Genomic DNA, 17,629 nt, shown 5'->3' on the forward strand with positions numbered 1-17,629 from the left:
TGATTATCCTCCACTGCCCATCACTACAAATCTGCTTTCTAGGGTTTCTTGAAGTAGCTTAAGTCCGTAAACAGTGGTTTGCCCAATGTTGAATTATGCTTTTGAGTAAGGCAGATGCTACCAGACCAGGGGGCATTTAAATAGACTGTTTACGCAGTACAGGAAGTGCAATCAGGTAGTGAGGAAGGGATCTCTGTGGGAAAGTACATCTACCCAAGGGAATCCGGAATAATTCTCCTACCAGTAACTCTGCGAGGCACAGCATGTGAGACATCTACACTCCTTTAAAGCTACTGTGATTAAATGTGCCTCAGCTGTAGTTGCAAATAAATCTTCAGTACAGGAGAAGTGTTGAAAAGATCACTATGTTCATGGTCTTCAGTACGTTGGTATATTTCCATGAAACACCCTGGTAAAATGCCCTGGTTTCCTTGGCTGCATAAGTCTAGGGAAAACAACCTCCGGCACGCCAGACTCGTGAGATTGAGGCCTTCTCCCACCGTAAACCCCTGTTTGTGTGGATGCTATGTAATTTGCTACCCTGTTAAAAATTAGTGCCATGAAATAACAGACAGTACACAGCATAAGACTAAAAGATTATATTTTTGAATCTTAATTTGACTAAAGGATTGGTAAAGAAAAGAACAAAAAAAGATGGAAAAGGGCCCATTTTAAAGAAACAGTCAAATGTGCACAAGTTGGAGATCAAAGTTTCTCCATAGTCACCAATCCTCAATTGATCTCACCCCCTGGTTTTATCGAATCATGGTCCCGCTCCAGGTCAAATTCTATGACCTCTTCTCCCCTGCATCTTCCCTCTTCATCTCCTGTCGAACAAAAGCCCCAAGCCCAACCTTAGACTTGAGTACAATGGGCTGAAATCCTTGCAAAGGTTTCTGGCCTATCTAGGCTATTGGGCTTCACTGCAAGTACCTTGCTTTGTAGGAGTTGTACATCAATTCAGCATCAGATTGGTGAATGACCAGGTGAATGGTGCAAAGAGATTCAAATCCTAAAAAACTAACAGAGCCACTCCCCCTCTTCTATCAGCTGTGCTCTCTGACATACGGTGGTACTGGCACCTGAGAAGACCATTTGATCCTTGTGGTTTAGGGTATTACTTTGAGAAGAACAACAACCTAACCAATCATTGTCCATAACAGATCCTCATTCATAAATCCTTGGAAAATCTTTCCTGTACTTGCTTTAAGCTGCATTAAGACCTTCATATCTTAATGTGTTGTGATCAGAATTGGATGCAGAACTCTAATTTTATCAAAACAGTGTTTTGCAATATAATCAATTTATTTTTCACTGTGTGGACAGGCACAGAACTTTCTTTGGTTCTTCACTCTTTTAGAGGGCTGTACAATTCGAGCTGCTGTGGAATATTTCAATAAAAAGTCCAAATATGTAATCTGGAGTTAGCCTGCATATTAGTTTGAGGTTGTGTGGGACTACAACCAGAGGTTAAGGGTGAAAGGTGAAAAGTTTAAGGGAAACATGAGGGAAAACTTGTGCACTCAGAGAATGGTAAGTGTGTGGAATGAACTGCCAGTGCAAGTGGTGCATGTGAGCTTGATTTCAAATCTAAGAGAAGTTTAAATAGGTACATAAATAGCAGGGAATGGAGAGCTATGGTTCGGGTATAGGTGAATGGGAGTATGCAGTTTTAATGGTTTTGACATGGACTAGGTGGGCCAAAGAACATTATCTGTGCTGTACTTCTCTGTGATTCTATTAAGTCTTGAGTTCTTTGACAGAGATTATTTTCTAGCTTTCTGTTCCGTAATTGCTGCTTTTCTTTGATTAATGTTTGATGGTCATTTACAGCTTCATCTTCGAATTATTTGCAAAAGCCCAAATTACTTTCCAAAACAAGTCTGCAATTTTAGAAGCATTGGACCAGATTATGAGTGCTCTGTCAGAACGTAAGTATTTGTGCTTCATTTTAATTTTGTGTCACTCACACACGCTGCCTGAGAAATTTCACTGCATAGTGTAACTTTTACATTATTGGAGAGTGGCTCTCAAAGTACAATCCAAGTAATTGTACAGTCTGGGTTCTTCTTTGCTACTGATGCAACATTTCAGATCTATTTCCGTCTGACTTCAGAATGATAAGTAGAACAGTAGGGAAGGGTTGAACTGTCAGTGACTACAGGTAAGACTGTAAATGTATTTATCTCAATAGTATAAATAAATTTATATGGTGGCATTCTGTGTAAACTAGTTATCAGATTGTAATGACATAGATTCCCTCAGGTTTTCATGTTAGTTCCTTTCATACATATGCATGCAGCCTTGTATACTAATTTGTACTTATTCCTCAGCCAGGGCATAACTTGAGTTTGCTTAGAAGAGTAATGCTAAAGTGAAATATCACGAAGTCTGCTACCAATATCTGGTGTGTTGCTGATGTTGACATCAAAAGTGTGTTTCTGATGTTGAAGCCAGTAAGCTTTCTCTTCAATATCAAAGAAGTTAAAACCACGACAACATTGGAACTTGAAGTTATAATAGGGTCTTTATTTACTTACCTTAGGTGTTGGAATATTCACCAATACAAGTGGTTTGCAGAAGTTAGCAGATATTCTGCAGGTAAGATGCTCTTGTTAAATTGTGATAACACATTTTTTTCTGTTTAAAGAAAGAAGCATTTTTAGACCTCAGAAACCCAGTTCTGGATCACCTAAGATGCTCAGTTTGCAGGCAGCTCTTCAATCTGACATTAACTATAACAGAATCTGAAACTAAAGCAAAAGTGCCAGAAGGTCATAGCAGTATGGGCAGCATTCCTGGAGAGTGAAACAGAGGATTTCACATCATCAGAGGTAGAAAAAATGAAAATAAGCATTTTTTGTTTAAGTTTCAGAGAGTGAAGGGATGGGGAGAATATTTGTGGTGGGGTTCCATCAAAGTTGTCAAGGTAATTATTGAGCAGAGATGAAATGAAGGAACAAGTTGAAACAAATAGACAGAAACATCTATGGAGGGAGGAAAACAAGTTCTTTGAAATTGAGTTAAACAGCTAATTCCAAAGGCTGCACTATGTCCAATGGGCTGGTACTCCTCAGTCATGTGATATGCATCATTAGAATGGTGTACGTGGCCAAAGATCGTGAAGATGAAAATTGGAAGGAGAGCTAGCATGATAGAACGAAAGGTGACTGAAAATTCAGAGTCACCCTTATGGACTAAATGGAGGTGCTCTGCAAAACAGTTGTCTGATCTACTCTTAATTCCTCCAGTGACTATTATGGGCACAATGTGTAATGCACTAAATGAAAGAACTACAAATGAATTGTAGCTTCACTAGAAGGACAGCTTTAGTCCCTAGAGGGTGGGCATGGAAGAGGAAAAAGTGGAAGTGAGGTACCTTTTGCCATTGCTTGAATAATGCTGCGAGAAGAGAAAGTTTCATGGAAGTGGAAAAGGAAATGGAGAAATAAGTAGTCTTTTCAGAATGGTGGAAGGGGAGCAGAAGATATTTCTAGTGGTAGCATTGTTTAGAATGCCACAAAGCTTGCAGAGGATGATCCATGGATTGCAGAGTCTATTAGGTGGCTAGCAAGAATGAAAGGAATTCTATTCTGACTGAGATGAATGAGTGAGAGCAGTAGTGTGCCAGATGCAGATGAGAGCCCTTTCAATTATAATGGAGGGACAGCAATGTCTAAAGATTCGTAATCTTTCCCTCCCCTTCCCATCTTTCAGCATTCAGAAGTGGATCACACTTGCCCACGCAACCTCTGCAATTGTTTTCTTTTGTTTACTTCTTACTTTCTGCCATCCAGGAACCTAATTCACTTGGACTTTCAATTGCATTTAGTGCTCTTGATGTGGTCTCCTCTGATCCAGAGAAACCAAATTTAGATTTGATGACTTTGTTTCACTTTCATGCAGAAGTTGTATTGATAGCCATTTTCTGATAATGTAACTTGCTCCTAATGTCATTAGCATCATCATTTAATGATGTGATAATAGCTCAAGTTAAATATTTTGAAGATACAGTGCTAACACAGTGCATGAATGAATGAGGTTAACAAACTTGCATTGCATTTGTTGTTTGATGACAGCATCTTTAAAGTGTATGAGAAGGGTAGAAACAAATGAATTGTGCGACATTCAGAGAAATTAACCCAGAGTAAAGGATTACTAATAACATGGCTGAACACATTGAAGAAACTTTTTCAAAGTGGCAGCATAGGTTTGTGGGTAATTTGTATCTGATGGACTTGTTTGATTTTTTTAAAGGGTTGACTAAGTAAATAGAAATTTATATGGATGTTATTTTAAAGCATTTCTACAAGTCATTAGATAAAATTAGGAGATACTGTTGGCTAAAATTGAAATGGAATTATAACCGATTTATTAGCTCGATTTAATTAATTCTCTGGGTGACAGAAGGCGAGATGTGCTATGGCAGGATGTAAGAAGTCACTAGGCTCTTCAATCCGTTGAGTCTGTGCTATCCGCAGAGCAATTCCAATACCCAACTTTCTCTCACAGTTTTCTTGACTGTATTTATTCCCACCCTGTCACTTGTAAAAATGCAATCCTCTTCTCTCAGTTCCTCCATCTCTGTCACATATGATCTCAAGATGAGGTTTTCTATTTTAAAATATCTACAATGTCCTCTTATTTCAGACAGTAGGGTTTCCCTTCCACCATCATCAGTGCTGCCCTCATTCATATTTCCACCTCTCACACATCTGCCCTTACCCCATCCTCCTGCTCTCATGGTAAGGGTAGGGGTCTTCTTGTGCTTTCCTACCACCCAACAACCCTCCATATCCAGCATATCATTCTCCATAATCTCCGGTATCTCAAACGGGATCCTACCACTAAACACAGCTTTCCCTCTTTCCCCCCTCCACTTTCTGTAGAGATCACTCTCTACATGACTCCTTTGACCACTCATTCCCCTCTACTGATCTCCTTCCTGGCACTTACTTCTTGCAAGTTTGACAAATGGTACACCTACCCCTGTATCTCCTCCCTCACCATCATACAGGGTCCCAAAAAGTCCCTGTGAGTCCATCAGTGTCTATTGCTCCCAGTGTGGCCTCTTCTACATTGGTGAGACTCCATGCAGGTTGGGGGACCATCTTGTCAAGCACCTTTGCTCAGTCTTTTGCAAAGTGCAGGATCTGGTGGCTACCCATATTAATTTGACTTATACTGATATATCTGTTCATGGCCTCTTCTGCTGTTGTGATATTGCCAAACTTGGGGTTGAAGGAGCAAAACCTCATGTTATGTCCAGGAAGCCTTCCAATGAATGGTGTGTATATCGATTTCTCTAACTTCCAGTAATTTCTCCTCCCTCCTTCCTTTTCTCTTTTTCCCATTTTGGTTATCCTCTCACCGTACTCCTCACCTGCCCATCACCTCCCACTCTTTCCGCTCCTCCTTCCATTTCTTCCATTGTCCACTGTCCTTGCCTATTATTCATTCATCTTTAGCTCTTTCCCTCTCTCCACTTCTTCCCTCCCAACTTCTTACTTCGTCCCCCCTCCCCTCACCCGGTCTCACTTAACACCTTTCAGCTTGTACTCTTCCCCTCCCCCTACCTTCTTATCCTAGCTTCTGTCCTCTCCTGTTCTAGTCCTGTTGAAGAGCCTTGACTTAAGATGGTGACTGTTTATTTCCCTCCATCGATACTGCCTGGCTTGCTGATTTCCTCCAGCATTTTGGTGTAACATATTATTTTACATGCCCAGCAATTCTACATGATTCTCCAACCATTTGTCTATGTTAGGGGTAATTTACATTGCCCATTTAACCTGTCAACCAGCATGTAGCATGTCCCAGCAATATGGTAGGAAACCGGAGTTCCCAGGTAAAATCCACATAGTCATGGTGAAAATGTGCAGCACTGTGGTGGCATCTGTCGGTCTTGAGAGACCATGGATCTGCGCCTGGAGTTTCCAGGGCGCGGGCCTGGGTAGGGTTGTATGGGAGACATACAACACAAACACACTGCCTCAGCTGAGGCTCGAACCAGTGACCTTCAGGTTACTAGTCTGATGCCTTGCCCACTAGGCCACACACCAACACGCAGCACTGTAAGGTAGCATCAAAGCTGTGAGGCAGCATCTTTACCTTCCATGCCGTCCGTTATTAGAGTTGGTGATACTACAATGTTATTGTAATAAGTCAGTCTTACTGATAAAAAAGTATTTTTTCCAGATTGTTTTTTGCATAGATCCCCCTGAAGGTGGTGTCCAAGACCGGATGGGACTGAATGCAGCCAAACATTACAAGGTTATTGAATTTTACTTTATTTTTAAGATTGTGTTCTTACAATGTTCATATTCAGGTAAGTCATCATGACTATTGTGAATTTTTTTTCAATATTCAAGATACAAATTTGTTTATCAGGTGTACATCAAAAAATGCAGTGAAATGCATTGCTTGTATTAACAACAAACACTCCTGAGGGTGTGCAGGGGAAGCCTGCAAGTGTGGCCACACTTTCCAGTGCCAACATAGCATGCCCACAATACTTACAACACAGCAAGCAACAAAACAGCACCAGCAAAATAAGCCGCCTTGTGACCTCCCACTCACATACAATATAAAGTGTTCCAACTACCTCTCCCCCACTCCAGGATTGACTTCCACAACAGTGCCTTAGCCCTCCTTAGGTCCACCACCAGCTCCTTAGTCTTTTTCACATTAAGCTGCAGATGATTCTGCTCACACCATGTGACAAAGTTTCCCACCGTAGCCCTGTACTCAGCTCATTTCCCTTGCATCCAACTATGGCTGAGTCATCAGAGAACTAATGAAGATGGCAAGACTCTGTGCAGTAGTTGAAGTCCGAGGTGTAGATGGTGAAGAGAAAGAGAGACAGGACAGTCCCCTGTGGAGCCCTAGTGCTGCTGACCACTCTGTCTGACTCACAGTGTTGCAAGCACACGTACTGTGGTCTGCCAGTCAGGTAATCAATAATCCATGACACCAGGGAAGCATCCACCTGCATCAATGTCAGCTTCTTACCAAGTAGAGCAGGGCGGATGGTGTTGAACGCACTGGAGAAGTCAAAAAACATGATCCTCACAGTGCTCGCCAGCTTGTCCAGGTGGGCGTAGACACGGATCAGCAGGTAGGCGATGGCATCCTCAACTCCTAGTCGGGGCTGATAGGTGAACTGGAGGGGGTCTAAATGTGACCTAACCACAGGCCGGAGCTGCTCTAGAACAAATCTCCCCAGGGTCTTCATGACGTGGGAGGTCAATGCCACCGGTCTGTAGTCATTGGTGCCACTGGGGCACGGCGTCTTTGGTACAGGAACGAGGCAGGACATCTTCCACAGCACAGGAACCCTCTGGAGACTCAGGCTCAGATTGAAGACATGGTGAAGTACTCCACATAGCTGGGGAAAATCTTTACGTTATGTCTCTGTCTAAATGTGCAATGTGCAAGCATAGTAATTTATAATAAATAGAACAGTCAATGTAACATAGAAATAGACTCAAATCAGCTTGAGTTCATCAGTCTGATAGCCTGGTGGAAGAAGCTGTCCCGGAACCTGTTGGTCCTGGCTTTTATGCTGCGGTACCATTTCCCAGATGGTAGCATCTAGAATAGATTGTGGTTGGGGTGACTCGGGTCCCCAGTGATCCTTCGGCCCATTTTTCACATCTCTCTTTGTGAATGTCCTAAATCATGGGAAGTTCACAACTACAGATGCACTGGGCTGTCCGCACCACTCTCAGCAGAATCTGTTGAATTCTGGACTTCCAATTCAAACCTTAGGCATTGACCCCAAGACTGGCCAGTCACCAAGTAGAAGGCCTTGAAACACCAGACTTGCCAATAACAGGACACCAAACACTGGGTCTTGAAATCTGGACTCACCAATTCACAAACCCAGGGGCTCATCAGACTCATTACTGCTGTTCACATGGACTTCCAACTCCAGAACCCACCAACAGTTTGCTGACCCTGTGAGGGTGGTTGTGGGGGGGGGGGGGTTGCTTGCACTGGTCTGCCAGTCCGACATCTGACCACAAATGTACCATATCCATGTCACTGGTGTTACGATCTGTAACAATTTAGAAATGAGCCCGCAGCAATAGAGTTCACGCTTGGAGCCTGGTTTTGATGTTAAAACCACTATCTTTATTAGTATCTGCTTATAATTAGCAACTTAACCAAGATAAACAAAAGTTAACAGTGTTATGTGTGTGTAAATATATCGAGCTTGGGGTAACAAGGCTCAGAGTCTTGAGATGGTGAAGCATGAAGGTTCAGTTCATCCACAGAATAAATGATGGGAGAGAGATATTTGTAATCCAAGGTAAAACATAGAGAGAAGGCAATTATGTCGAATTCCACAGGTTCCACGATGGTCATTAATAAATATCAGTGGTAGAAGATCCTCCGTCGAGCCTTTCCAAATCCACATACGAATTACCACCAAAGTGATTTGTCACAGGGACGTTGTCTTCAACCTACCCAGGCAAGGTTAACTGTGAGTGGTCCCACAGGACATTCCTAAATCCACTCCTATGGATTATATGAAGTGACACCACACATTCAATGTGCACTGGATCGATAATCAACCCACCCTTGTGGGTATAGCAGCGTTCCAAATTCCCAGCTTTGACAAACTGGAGCTGCTGTCGTTTTCCAGGTTTGCTCCTCTCCCTCTCTTTTTCTGACTTCTGACTGTGACTGTCTGTGTCCTTGTTTTAAAGTTAAATAAGCTGCGAGTCAGTCAGTGAACAACGTCATAGTCCTGCCTCACTGAAGCGCTCTTTTAAAGTGACAGTCCACAGTAAACGAAACCTGCAGGTTTGTAACACTTACCTTCAAATGTGGAGTGCAAGCTTAGACCCCAACTGATATCTCATTTTCCTACATTCCAGTCCTTAAGGCTGAATCTGACCCCTAACTCCCTTCCTCAAAACCATGCCTATGAACCTAAGAAAACAACTCAAAGAACCACTAAATATGAGCTGCAACTTCAGTGGAAACAGCAGCTTGACACTTTTCTTGGAATAAAATAATCGATTCTCATATTCACATCTTTAATGATGTACATGGGAAATGTGCAGTATAAATTTATAGATAGTCTGAATGCAGTATGGAACGTTACACTACTTAATTGGGAAACTGTTGCCAAGCAGTTTCAAACTATCCTCAGTCACCTACAACTTCATTGCAGTTGGACTCTACACTTTGCTTAGAATCTACAGGTTTTAAATAGCATCATTTGCCTGTGTTTGTGTTCAAAAAATAGTGATTTTTGTCACTGATAGTTGGTGGGAAATAAGACAATTTAGAACTCCTTTGTTGACTGTGATTTCAAGCATTAAGGCTTGGAAATGCCTGAGACGGCTGAGAGTGAAACTGAAATAATTTCACTACTTCAAGTTAGGAACTACGAAGAATTTGAAGGTGTTAACAATCAACTTGAATGTTACAATGAAAATGAAGATTTGGAAGATGCAATCGTCGAAAGCATGGTATGAAGGCAGTCCATTATCTGCACTAGGTGTCCGCGCTAATTTTAGATCTAAGGTATAGGAGCAGAATTAAGCCATTCGGCCCATAGAGTCTGCTCCACCATTCAATCACAGCTGACTTATTATCCCTCTCAATCCCATTCTACTGCCTTCTCCTCGTAACATTTAATGTCAAAAACCAATCAACCTCCACTGTAAATATATTCAATGATTTGCTCTCCACAGCTGTTTGTGGCTGTGAACTCCACAGATTCACTACCTTCTGCCTAAAGAAATTCCTCCTTATCTCTGTTCTAAATGGATGTCCCTCTATTTTGAGGCTGTGTGCTCACCATAGGAAACATTGTCTACAGATCCACTCTATCTAGGCATTTTAATATTTGAAAGATTTCAATTAGGTCCCCCCTTGTTTTTCAGAACTCCAGCGCATACAGGCCCAGAGTCATCAAACACTCCACATGTGCTAACTCTTTCATTCCCAGAATCATTCGTGTGAACCTCTTCTGGATCCCTCTAATAACAGCAGAACTTTTCATAGATAAGGGACCTAAAAGTGATCACAGTACTCCCAGGTTTTGGAGTTTTCTGATCAGACCTGTACGAATGTTTGTTTTAAACACTGAACTGTAGTCAATAAACAGCAACCTGACATAAGTATTATCCAGGTGATCCAAGGCCGCATGAACAGCCAATGAGATCATATCTGCTGTAGACTTATTGTAGAGTCGATCGAAAGAACAGGGCAGCATACACTGGATGAATTCCTCCATCAATAACTGGTAGGAACCAATACACAGTTTTATAGTACTGTAGTGTTCTAATTAGTTCTGTATTTTATTTACATAATTTGTTAATTAGTTAAATGGTAGTTTGCCTTTTTTCTTAATACCTTTTTATCTATTTCAATGAAAACTCAGCAAGTTGAAGCAGGCACTTAGTTGGGTCAAAATGTACTGATGCTGATGTGTCCTAATTAACCAGAATCCACTGTACTACCACATGTAAATTTATTTATCAACTTAAGGTGCTGATGGCACTGTATTATCTTTGTTGTTTGCTCATAACTTTGTTTCCTCATTGTTTAAATAACTGCCAAACCAGTTTTACTGCTGTACAAATAAATGCAGTTTTAAATTTCACTAGGTTCACATACACCCAGATAACAGTGGGAACAAGAAGCAGCAGAGATCTGATTTATGGACTTCATCGGTTACAAGAAAACACGGTACAAATCTATAGGAATAATTTAACTGCCAATGCAGGATAGTACCATTGTAAAAAAATAACTTACTTGTGTTTAATCATCTGTTGCTTGAGGTCCGAAGGTGTGCAAAATAATTGCCATATTTCTGAACTTGCAGCAAACATCTGTACTTCAAATATTCTCAGAGATCCAAGAAGTTGCTAACAAAATTTTATTTTCTTTTATGTAATCATGTCTCCAATTAGTAAAACAATTTTCAGTATTCCTGAACAGAAGTAGAATATTTCATCAAGTTGGTTCATGTTTGGATTGTTGCTGCAGCTAGGCATCCAGTTTTTATTTCCAAACTAGGACTTCAACTTGCAGGGCAACCTGCAAATAGACCTAACGCTGCCCTCATCCTTGATTATAGAAGCCAAGACATGGAGTAGCCTAGCTGAGTTATTACATTGCATTTTTTTTAATGATACACGTAGATTCATTGTGCCTAAGTGGTGAAAGAATGACATTTTAGGGTGATTTATTTATAAAGTTTCATTTCTTTGTGACCGTCTTATAATTATGGTTTTTCATTTTGACTTTTCTTCCATTTTTCTTCCCTTTGCCTGTCAGCACCCACCCATACCACTGACCGCAATAATTCTTCTGTACAATTACTTTTCAGAATGTAAAAGCTTCAACTTTTCCTCGGTCTTCTGTAGAAAAAAGCATTAGTCTGTGCTAACAAAAGTAAATCTGGAAATGGGAGTGGAACCTGGTGTGGTCTTTTGCTGATGTAGCCCATCCACTTCAAGGTTTGAAATGCTGTGCATTCTCTGATGACGCAGCAACAGTTGGGTGTATAAAGGGAGGAGGAATGCAGGGCCTTGGTGAAGGACATTGTCAAATGATGCAAGTTGAATCATCTGCATGTCAACATCAGAGAAAGAAGATCAAGACAAAGAAGATGATGATGGACTTTAGGAAGACTAAGCCTGCACTGCTCCCTGTACTGCTGATGGTGTGGACAAGGATGTGTTGAGGATCTGCAAGTACCTGCGGGTGAACCTGGATGACAGACTTGAGTGACGCACCAACACAGGCTGTGTACAAGAAGGGCCAGAGTTGCCTCTACTTTCTGAAGAGACTGAGGTCCTTTGGAGTATGTAGGCCTCTCCTTCACATGTTCTACCAATCTGTTGTCACCAGTACAATCTTATATGCAGTGGTATGCTGGGGCAATGACATCAGCACAAGTAATGCCAACAGGTTTACTAAACTGATCAGAAAGGCTGGCTCTGTTATAGGAGTCAAACTGGACACACTGGAGGCTGTGGTAGAACAAAAGACCCTATAGAAAATCCTAGCAAATCTGGAGTTACTCACTTCATGCCACCTTGGGTGAACAGAGGAGCACTTTTAATAATAGACTAAGACAACAGCACTGCTCCAAAGAGTGCTATATGAGGTCATTCTTAACCTCGGCCATTAGGCTCTGTAATGAGTCAACCTATAGCCAGGGAGGTGATGACCGCCTCTTAGACTGTTTGAGGTAACTTATTTTTTATTCTTTGTTACTTCATTATATTTGTATAAATGTGCACTTGTAGTGCTACAGTGACACTGTAATTTCCTTTGGGATCAATAAAGCATCTATCTTCAGATATGTTCTTCTGCACACCACTGTGGTAACACATGGTTAAGTGAGTTGCAGTTGCTATTCTGTCAGCTTGAGCCCGTCTGCTCCAACCTCTGTCATTAACAAGGTGTTTTCACCCACCGACTTGCCACTCACCAGATTTTTTTTGTTTTTCTCACTATTCTCTGTAAACGCTAGAGAATATTATGTGTGAAAATCCCAGGAATATGAGATACTCAAACCACCTCATCTGGCGGCAGCAATCATTCCACAGTCAACGTCACCTACATCGTATTTCTTCCCTATTCTGATGTTTGGCCTGAACAACAACTGAATCTGTTGACCATGTCTGCATGCTTTTTATGCATTGAGTTGCTGCCACATGATTGGCTGATTAGAATAGGTGTACCTAATAAAGTGGTCACTGAGTGTAAATCCTTCATGCAACTTGCCTCTTGGAGAGAAACATGAGTAAAGAAAAGGTGCTGTTATTACAGAGCTGTTGAGAATTACACGAGCAGATGATATGATGAAAAGGAGATTGAGCTGAAGTACAGGTAGTCCCTGAGTTACGAACGTCCAACTTACGAACAACTTGTACTTATGAACCGAGGAAGGAGAATGCTGTCCGCCATTTTAAGTCGGATCATGACGCCATTCGCCATTTTAAGTCGGATCGTGACGCTGTCCACCATTTTAAGTCGTTGCCGTTGACACTGTGTTGAGTGTGTAACTTTGTATTTGGCTTAAATTTTTCTTAGCAAGATTCACCCTGACCCCGCTCCCTCCCTTTCCAGTCAGCTGGTGGCGCAGTGAGATCAGCGCTGAGCTTGAGAATGGAGGTTCCTGAGTTCAATCCAGTGACAGACCGCTCCCGAGCGCGCTCTCCAATCCGTGCCAGTTTGATGTCGAACTCGAAACTCGACCTCATATAAACAATACTGGCACCTCCAGTTTAAATTCCCACGCAGAATATTGTGGAGGATCAAATACCCAAACCCAGCACATCCCCACTTGTCCCATTTAACCAGTCTCAGTGTGGTGGACTTTAGGACCCGGAGAATTCAGTGCGATGGTCCTTTAGACCCGGTGGAGCTCAGGACCCACTGCCTGCAGTGTTTCTGTTCCGTTCGGGAAGTGATCATGATTGAAAATAAAGTGGAAATAATAAAGCTTTTGCAAAGAGGTGTCGGTTGGCACTTGCGCTGGGCCCCAGACCCAGGAAGCTGCTCGCGGGGTTGGGGGGGGGGGGAGGGTAAAAAAAAATTTTTTAAAAAAAGGTAAAACGTCATCGGTCATTGGAAAAGTGTTAGGCTACAGTTGGTCAACGATCTGAAAAATTTTAAAAGATAAAGTGAGAATAATGGAGCATGTGAAAAGCCTTGCCCCGATGAAAGCTACAGTTATTACTAGACAATGCAGTGGTTTAATTATTGAAATGCATAAGTTTCTTAAGTGTTTTATGTGCAATGAAAGGTAAAATATATACTATATACTAAGACAAATGTTTGACTAACTGACTCTAAATAATACCGGATGTACTTGTTCCGACTTATGAACAAATCCGAGTTAAAGACAGACTCGGGAACGGAACTTGTTCGTAACCTGGGGACTGCATGTATACCATGAAGCCAAGAAAAATACAGCCAGATCCTGAATTTGCTTTGTTGAGTTTTAGGTGTTTTTTTAAAAAATCCTATTCTGTGTGAAACAAATAAAAAACAGAGTTTTCAGTTTTCAAACTAAGCATAATCTTAAAAGGGATTTTTTTTAAATTTGCCGGAAAATGGTATTTATGTAATTCCAATGATAAACCATCAAATGTTTCAATCAGTCCTGTGAGCATTATTTTGTACGTGGTACTTAGTGATGTTTGAAACTCCTACTTTTAAAATTTACTGATTGAATGCAGTCATATGTAGGGCTTCAAATGATTTATGCAACCTACTATTGATATATGTTTAAGTCACTTCTCATTTAATACTGTTGTACAGCCTTGGTCAGATGGCGACAGCTGCAGTGCTATAGCTGGAGTAACAATTCACTAATTATGTTGTTTCTAATTACATATATTTGTAGTGTGAATCAGCAAATCAAGCTATCTTCTATCCTAGAAATAATATGTTCATGCTGTTGTTTGTGTAACAAACTATTTTCAGAATCTCAAAATTAGGCGGGGAGCTACATTCCAAACAGTGCAAGTGTATATAACTCATTGAAGGGTTTTGATTTTGCACTAGGAAAAGATTGAATGCTGGTTGGAGTTACAAAAACTTCATAGTATCAATTTAAAGTTCACAAACTTTTGTGGTGGAAAATGAGGCATTTCTTCCCATGGAGCATGAAGATACTTAGTCACAGGGAGTAGATTTATCATACAGAAAATACTTACTTTTTAAGAGGAATTGGACAAGTCAGAGGAAGAAGGTATTAGAGGGGTTTCTGAAAGGGACAAGTGGTCTGCTGATAGCTGTATTGTTTAATGACATCTTTCTTGTGTTTTATTTTACTAAGCTAATGGATGGCTTTAAGACCTTTTGTTATACATTTTGATGATGTGTAGTTTATAGACTAAAGGGAAGATTTTATTACATGAACCTTTAAAATTTTGGAAAAAATCATATTTCTGCATGTTACTCATTAAAATACATCTGTGTAAAATTAATATTCAGACATATTGTTTGTGTCCAGTTAAAGGTACCTGTATTTAGTGGAAAATTTTTTGTATCCAATTATACTGGGCATGTCATTCACAACTTTGCATAGAAGTTACCATTATCATTGTCATTTGTTTTTATTCAAACAATGGACGTGAGAGTACTTGTGAGCAAGGTCGATGTCTATTGCCATCCCTTACTGCCCTTGAGAAGTTGGTGGATGGTGAACCAACTTCTTGAACTCCTGTATTCCTTCTGGTGATGATAGTAACAGTATTTAGGACCAGTAAAACAATAAGCTAAGGTATACTTGTGTCAGGATAGTATATGACTTTTGTTTGAATACACTCCTCAGTACTAAAATTGTAGAGGGGATATACAAAGCACTAAGACAAGTTATTTATTTGTGAGTCTTATTTTTTTTTATTTATCTGCAAATATACCTGGTAGCATTTTTTCCAGATGTATTTAAATTTATTGCAATCGTCATTCATTAATATGTTGGTCTCTTCATATTGACAGGAAAAATTTTAAGTTATTGGTGCTTCTGCCCTGGCTACAGTATGGCTGAGCTGGTTCGTCAAGGGATTCGGTCCATCATCCTCACAAGTGGTACTCTTTCTCCACTGTCCTCTTTCACATCAGAAATGCAAATGTGAGTATGGCCGTTGAAGCATGTAGAAATGTATTACTAAGCCATTTGCTGCCTTTTGTCACAACATTTCCAACTAAAAATTGTTTTCACTCTAGATGTACAAAATAAATTTAATTCTTAAAGTTCAATAGGTCTAAACATTCAATTTTTTTGATTCTGTTTCAAAATGATAGAGTTAAAGAATTCAATTTTTAATCCACATTGTGTATGTAAAAAAAAAAGCTTGTGTTAGTGGTATTTTGAAATAACTATACTATGTAGATGTTTGCCATGACAGGAAATTAGAAGTGATCTCATTTTTAAACATACATACTCTGTGACTTAATCCAAATAAATTGCTATCTAAATTAGGAGAAGTTCTTTTAATGAATATCTCCATTATAATGCATATATAACCCTGGAATAATTTTGTTAATACTTAATTTTTGATGACTACTGCATTATATCTTTATTCTTAGAATGAAGAGATAAGTATACAACAATAGTATATCTTTATTAATATTGCCCTCATCTCCTTAAGTCCTTTCCCTGTAAGTCTGGAAAATCCTCATGTAATTGACAAACATCAGATATGGATTGGGATTGTTCCAAGAGGCCCTGATGGAGTCCAGTTGAGCTCTGCATATAACAAAAGGTAGGCTGCAAATGAAATACTGTTAGTATTTACTTAAAAAGTTACAGACAGGTGCATTAATTTTCAAATTAAATTTGTTCACTGTCTTATGCACACTTAAAGTCTTTGTGACTCAGAATTTTTTTCCAGTATAGTTCGTCAGAAATTTACGAGTTCATCATCCTTGCCCTGATTCATAGAGTGAGAGTTGCTCATTTGCAATGGCAACAGAACCAGCAGAAGACATCTTGAATGCAAATGTGTGCCTGTACCATAACAAATGTTGAAACTTGAAAATCAAAAAAAACTCACAAATGTTAGAAACCTGATGAACCCCTCCCCCTCTCCCGTTTCCATGGCGGCATAAGTCACAGGAAGACACTCTTCAGTCCCACCAAATTCATGAAATTGCGACAGCTCTCCCACCCCAAACCTCAGTTTGTGTGGATGCTCTGTAATTTGCTACCCTGTTAGAAATTAATGCTACGACATAACAGAAGCACACCACATACGATTCAAGGAATAATACTTATGAATCTTAACTAAAGGGTTAGTAAAGAAAACAAAAAGAAATGAGCCCATTTTAATTAAACAGTCAAATGTGCATAAGTTGGAGCTCAAAGTCTTGTCATATTCACCGATCATCGATCAATTTTGCCCTGGCTTCATGGAATCACAGACCCATCCGGGTCGAATCCTACGACCTCTTCATCTCCAGTGTCTTCTCTCTACATCTCCTACTGAACAAAAGCCCCAACCTTAGTGTTCCTCACCAGAGAAACCTTCCCTCAGCTCTACCATCCTAACTGGATGGTACACATTCCTCCTCATCCTTTATCTTCAACAATAACCCAAACAAGCTGAAAACAGAATAGACTGCTTTTACAGAACTGCTAAATGAAATACATACAGCATAACAGTAAAAACAGAGCATTACACGGAAATACAAGTAGAAAATGCATAAAACACTCAACAGGTTGGTCAGCATCTGTGGAAAGACAAAGATTATATTTCAGGTTGAAGGCCATTTGTCAGAACAGGGATGAGAAAAAATTGAATTAAATTTGAGAGAGGTTGTGGCATGAATGGAATTAAAGTAATATTTGTAGTAGAGTATTACCATAAGAATAAGCTGTGGTGAGAAGGGACAAGATGAAAGTATCTCTGCTGAATCTTTTGCTGTTGAGTGCTTGGTAGGGACAGAATATTTGAAGCAGGGAGACCCTGTGCCAAGAGAAGGGAGGACTAAGTACAGTATCTGGTGGTGGAATCTTGTGAAAAATGTAAAGGTAATCCTTTAAACGTGGAAGCTGTTATGACTAAAGATCAGGAACAGTGGAACTCTGTCCTTAATTTTTTGATGCTTGCTTTGATAAGAAACCAATCTACCACTGGCTCTC

The 17,629-nt window shown here is 40.2% G+C and overlaps 1 protein-coding gene across 7 annotated transcripts in view; it reads left to right on the plus strand.

Annotated features, from left to right (window-relative positions):
* The window catches only part of rtel1 (regulator of telomere elongation helicase 1), a 194,472-nt gene that overhangs the window by 40,939 nt on the left and 135,904 nt on the right, over positions 1–17,629 (plus strand). For all 7 annotated transcript variants that reach the window (XR_009514082.1, XM_059980542.1, XM_059980540.1 and 4 more), the window contains 6 exons: positions 1,834–1,931; positions 2,546–2,601; positions 6,196–6,270; positions 10,626–10,707; positions 15,484–15,616; positions 16,137–16,250. Coding sequence is in view for 6 of the 7 variants with exons in the window: in XM_059980542.1 (XP_059836525.1) it covers positions 1,834–1,931; positions 2,546–2,601; positions 6,196–6,270; positions 10,626–10,707; positions 15,484–15,616; positions 16,137–16,250 (558 nt within the window). In the remaining variant the exon portion in view is untranslated. The remainder of the gene's footprint in view (positions 1–1,833; positions 1,932–2,545; positions 2,602–6,195; positions 6,271–10,625; positions 10,708–15,483; positions 15,617–16,136; positions 16,251–17,629) is intronic.

The sequence above is a fragment of the Hypanus sabinus genome, chromosome 9, assembly GCF_030144855.1.
Source record: "Hypanus sabinus isolate sHypSab1 chromosome 9, sHypSab1.hap1, whole genome shotgun sequence".
NCBI lineage: Eukaryota > Metazoa > Chordata > Chondrichthyes > Myliobatiformes > Dasyatidae > Hypanus > Hypanus sabinus.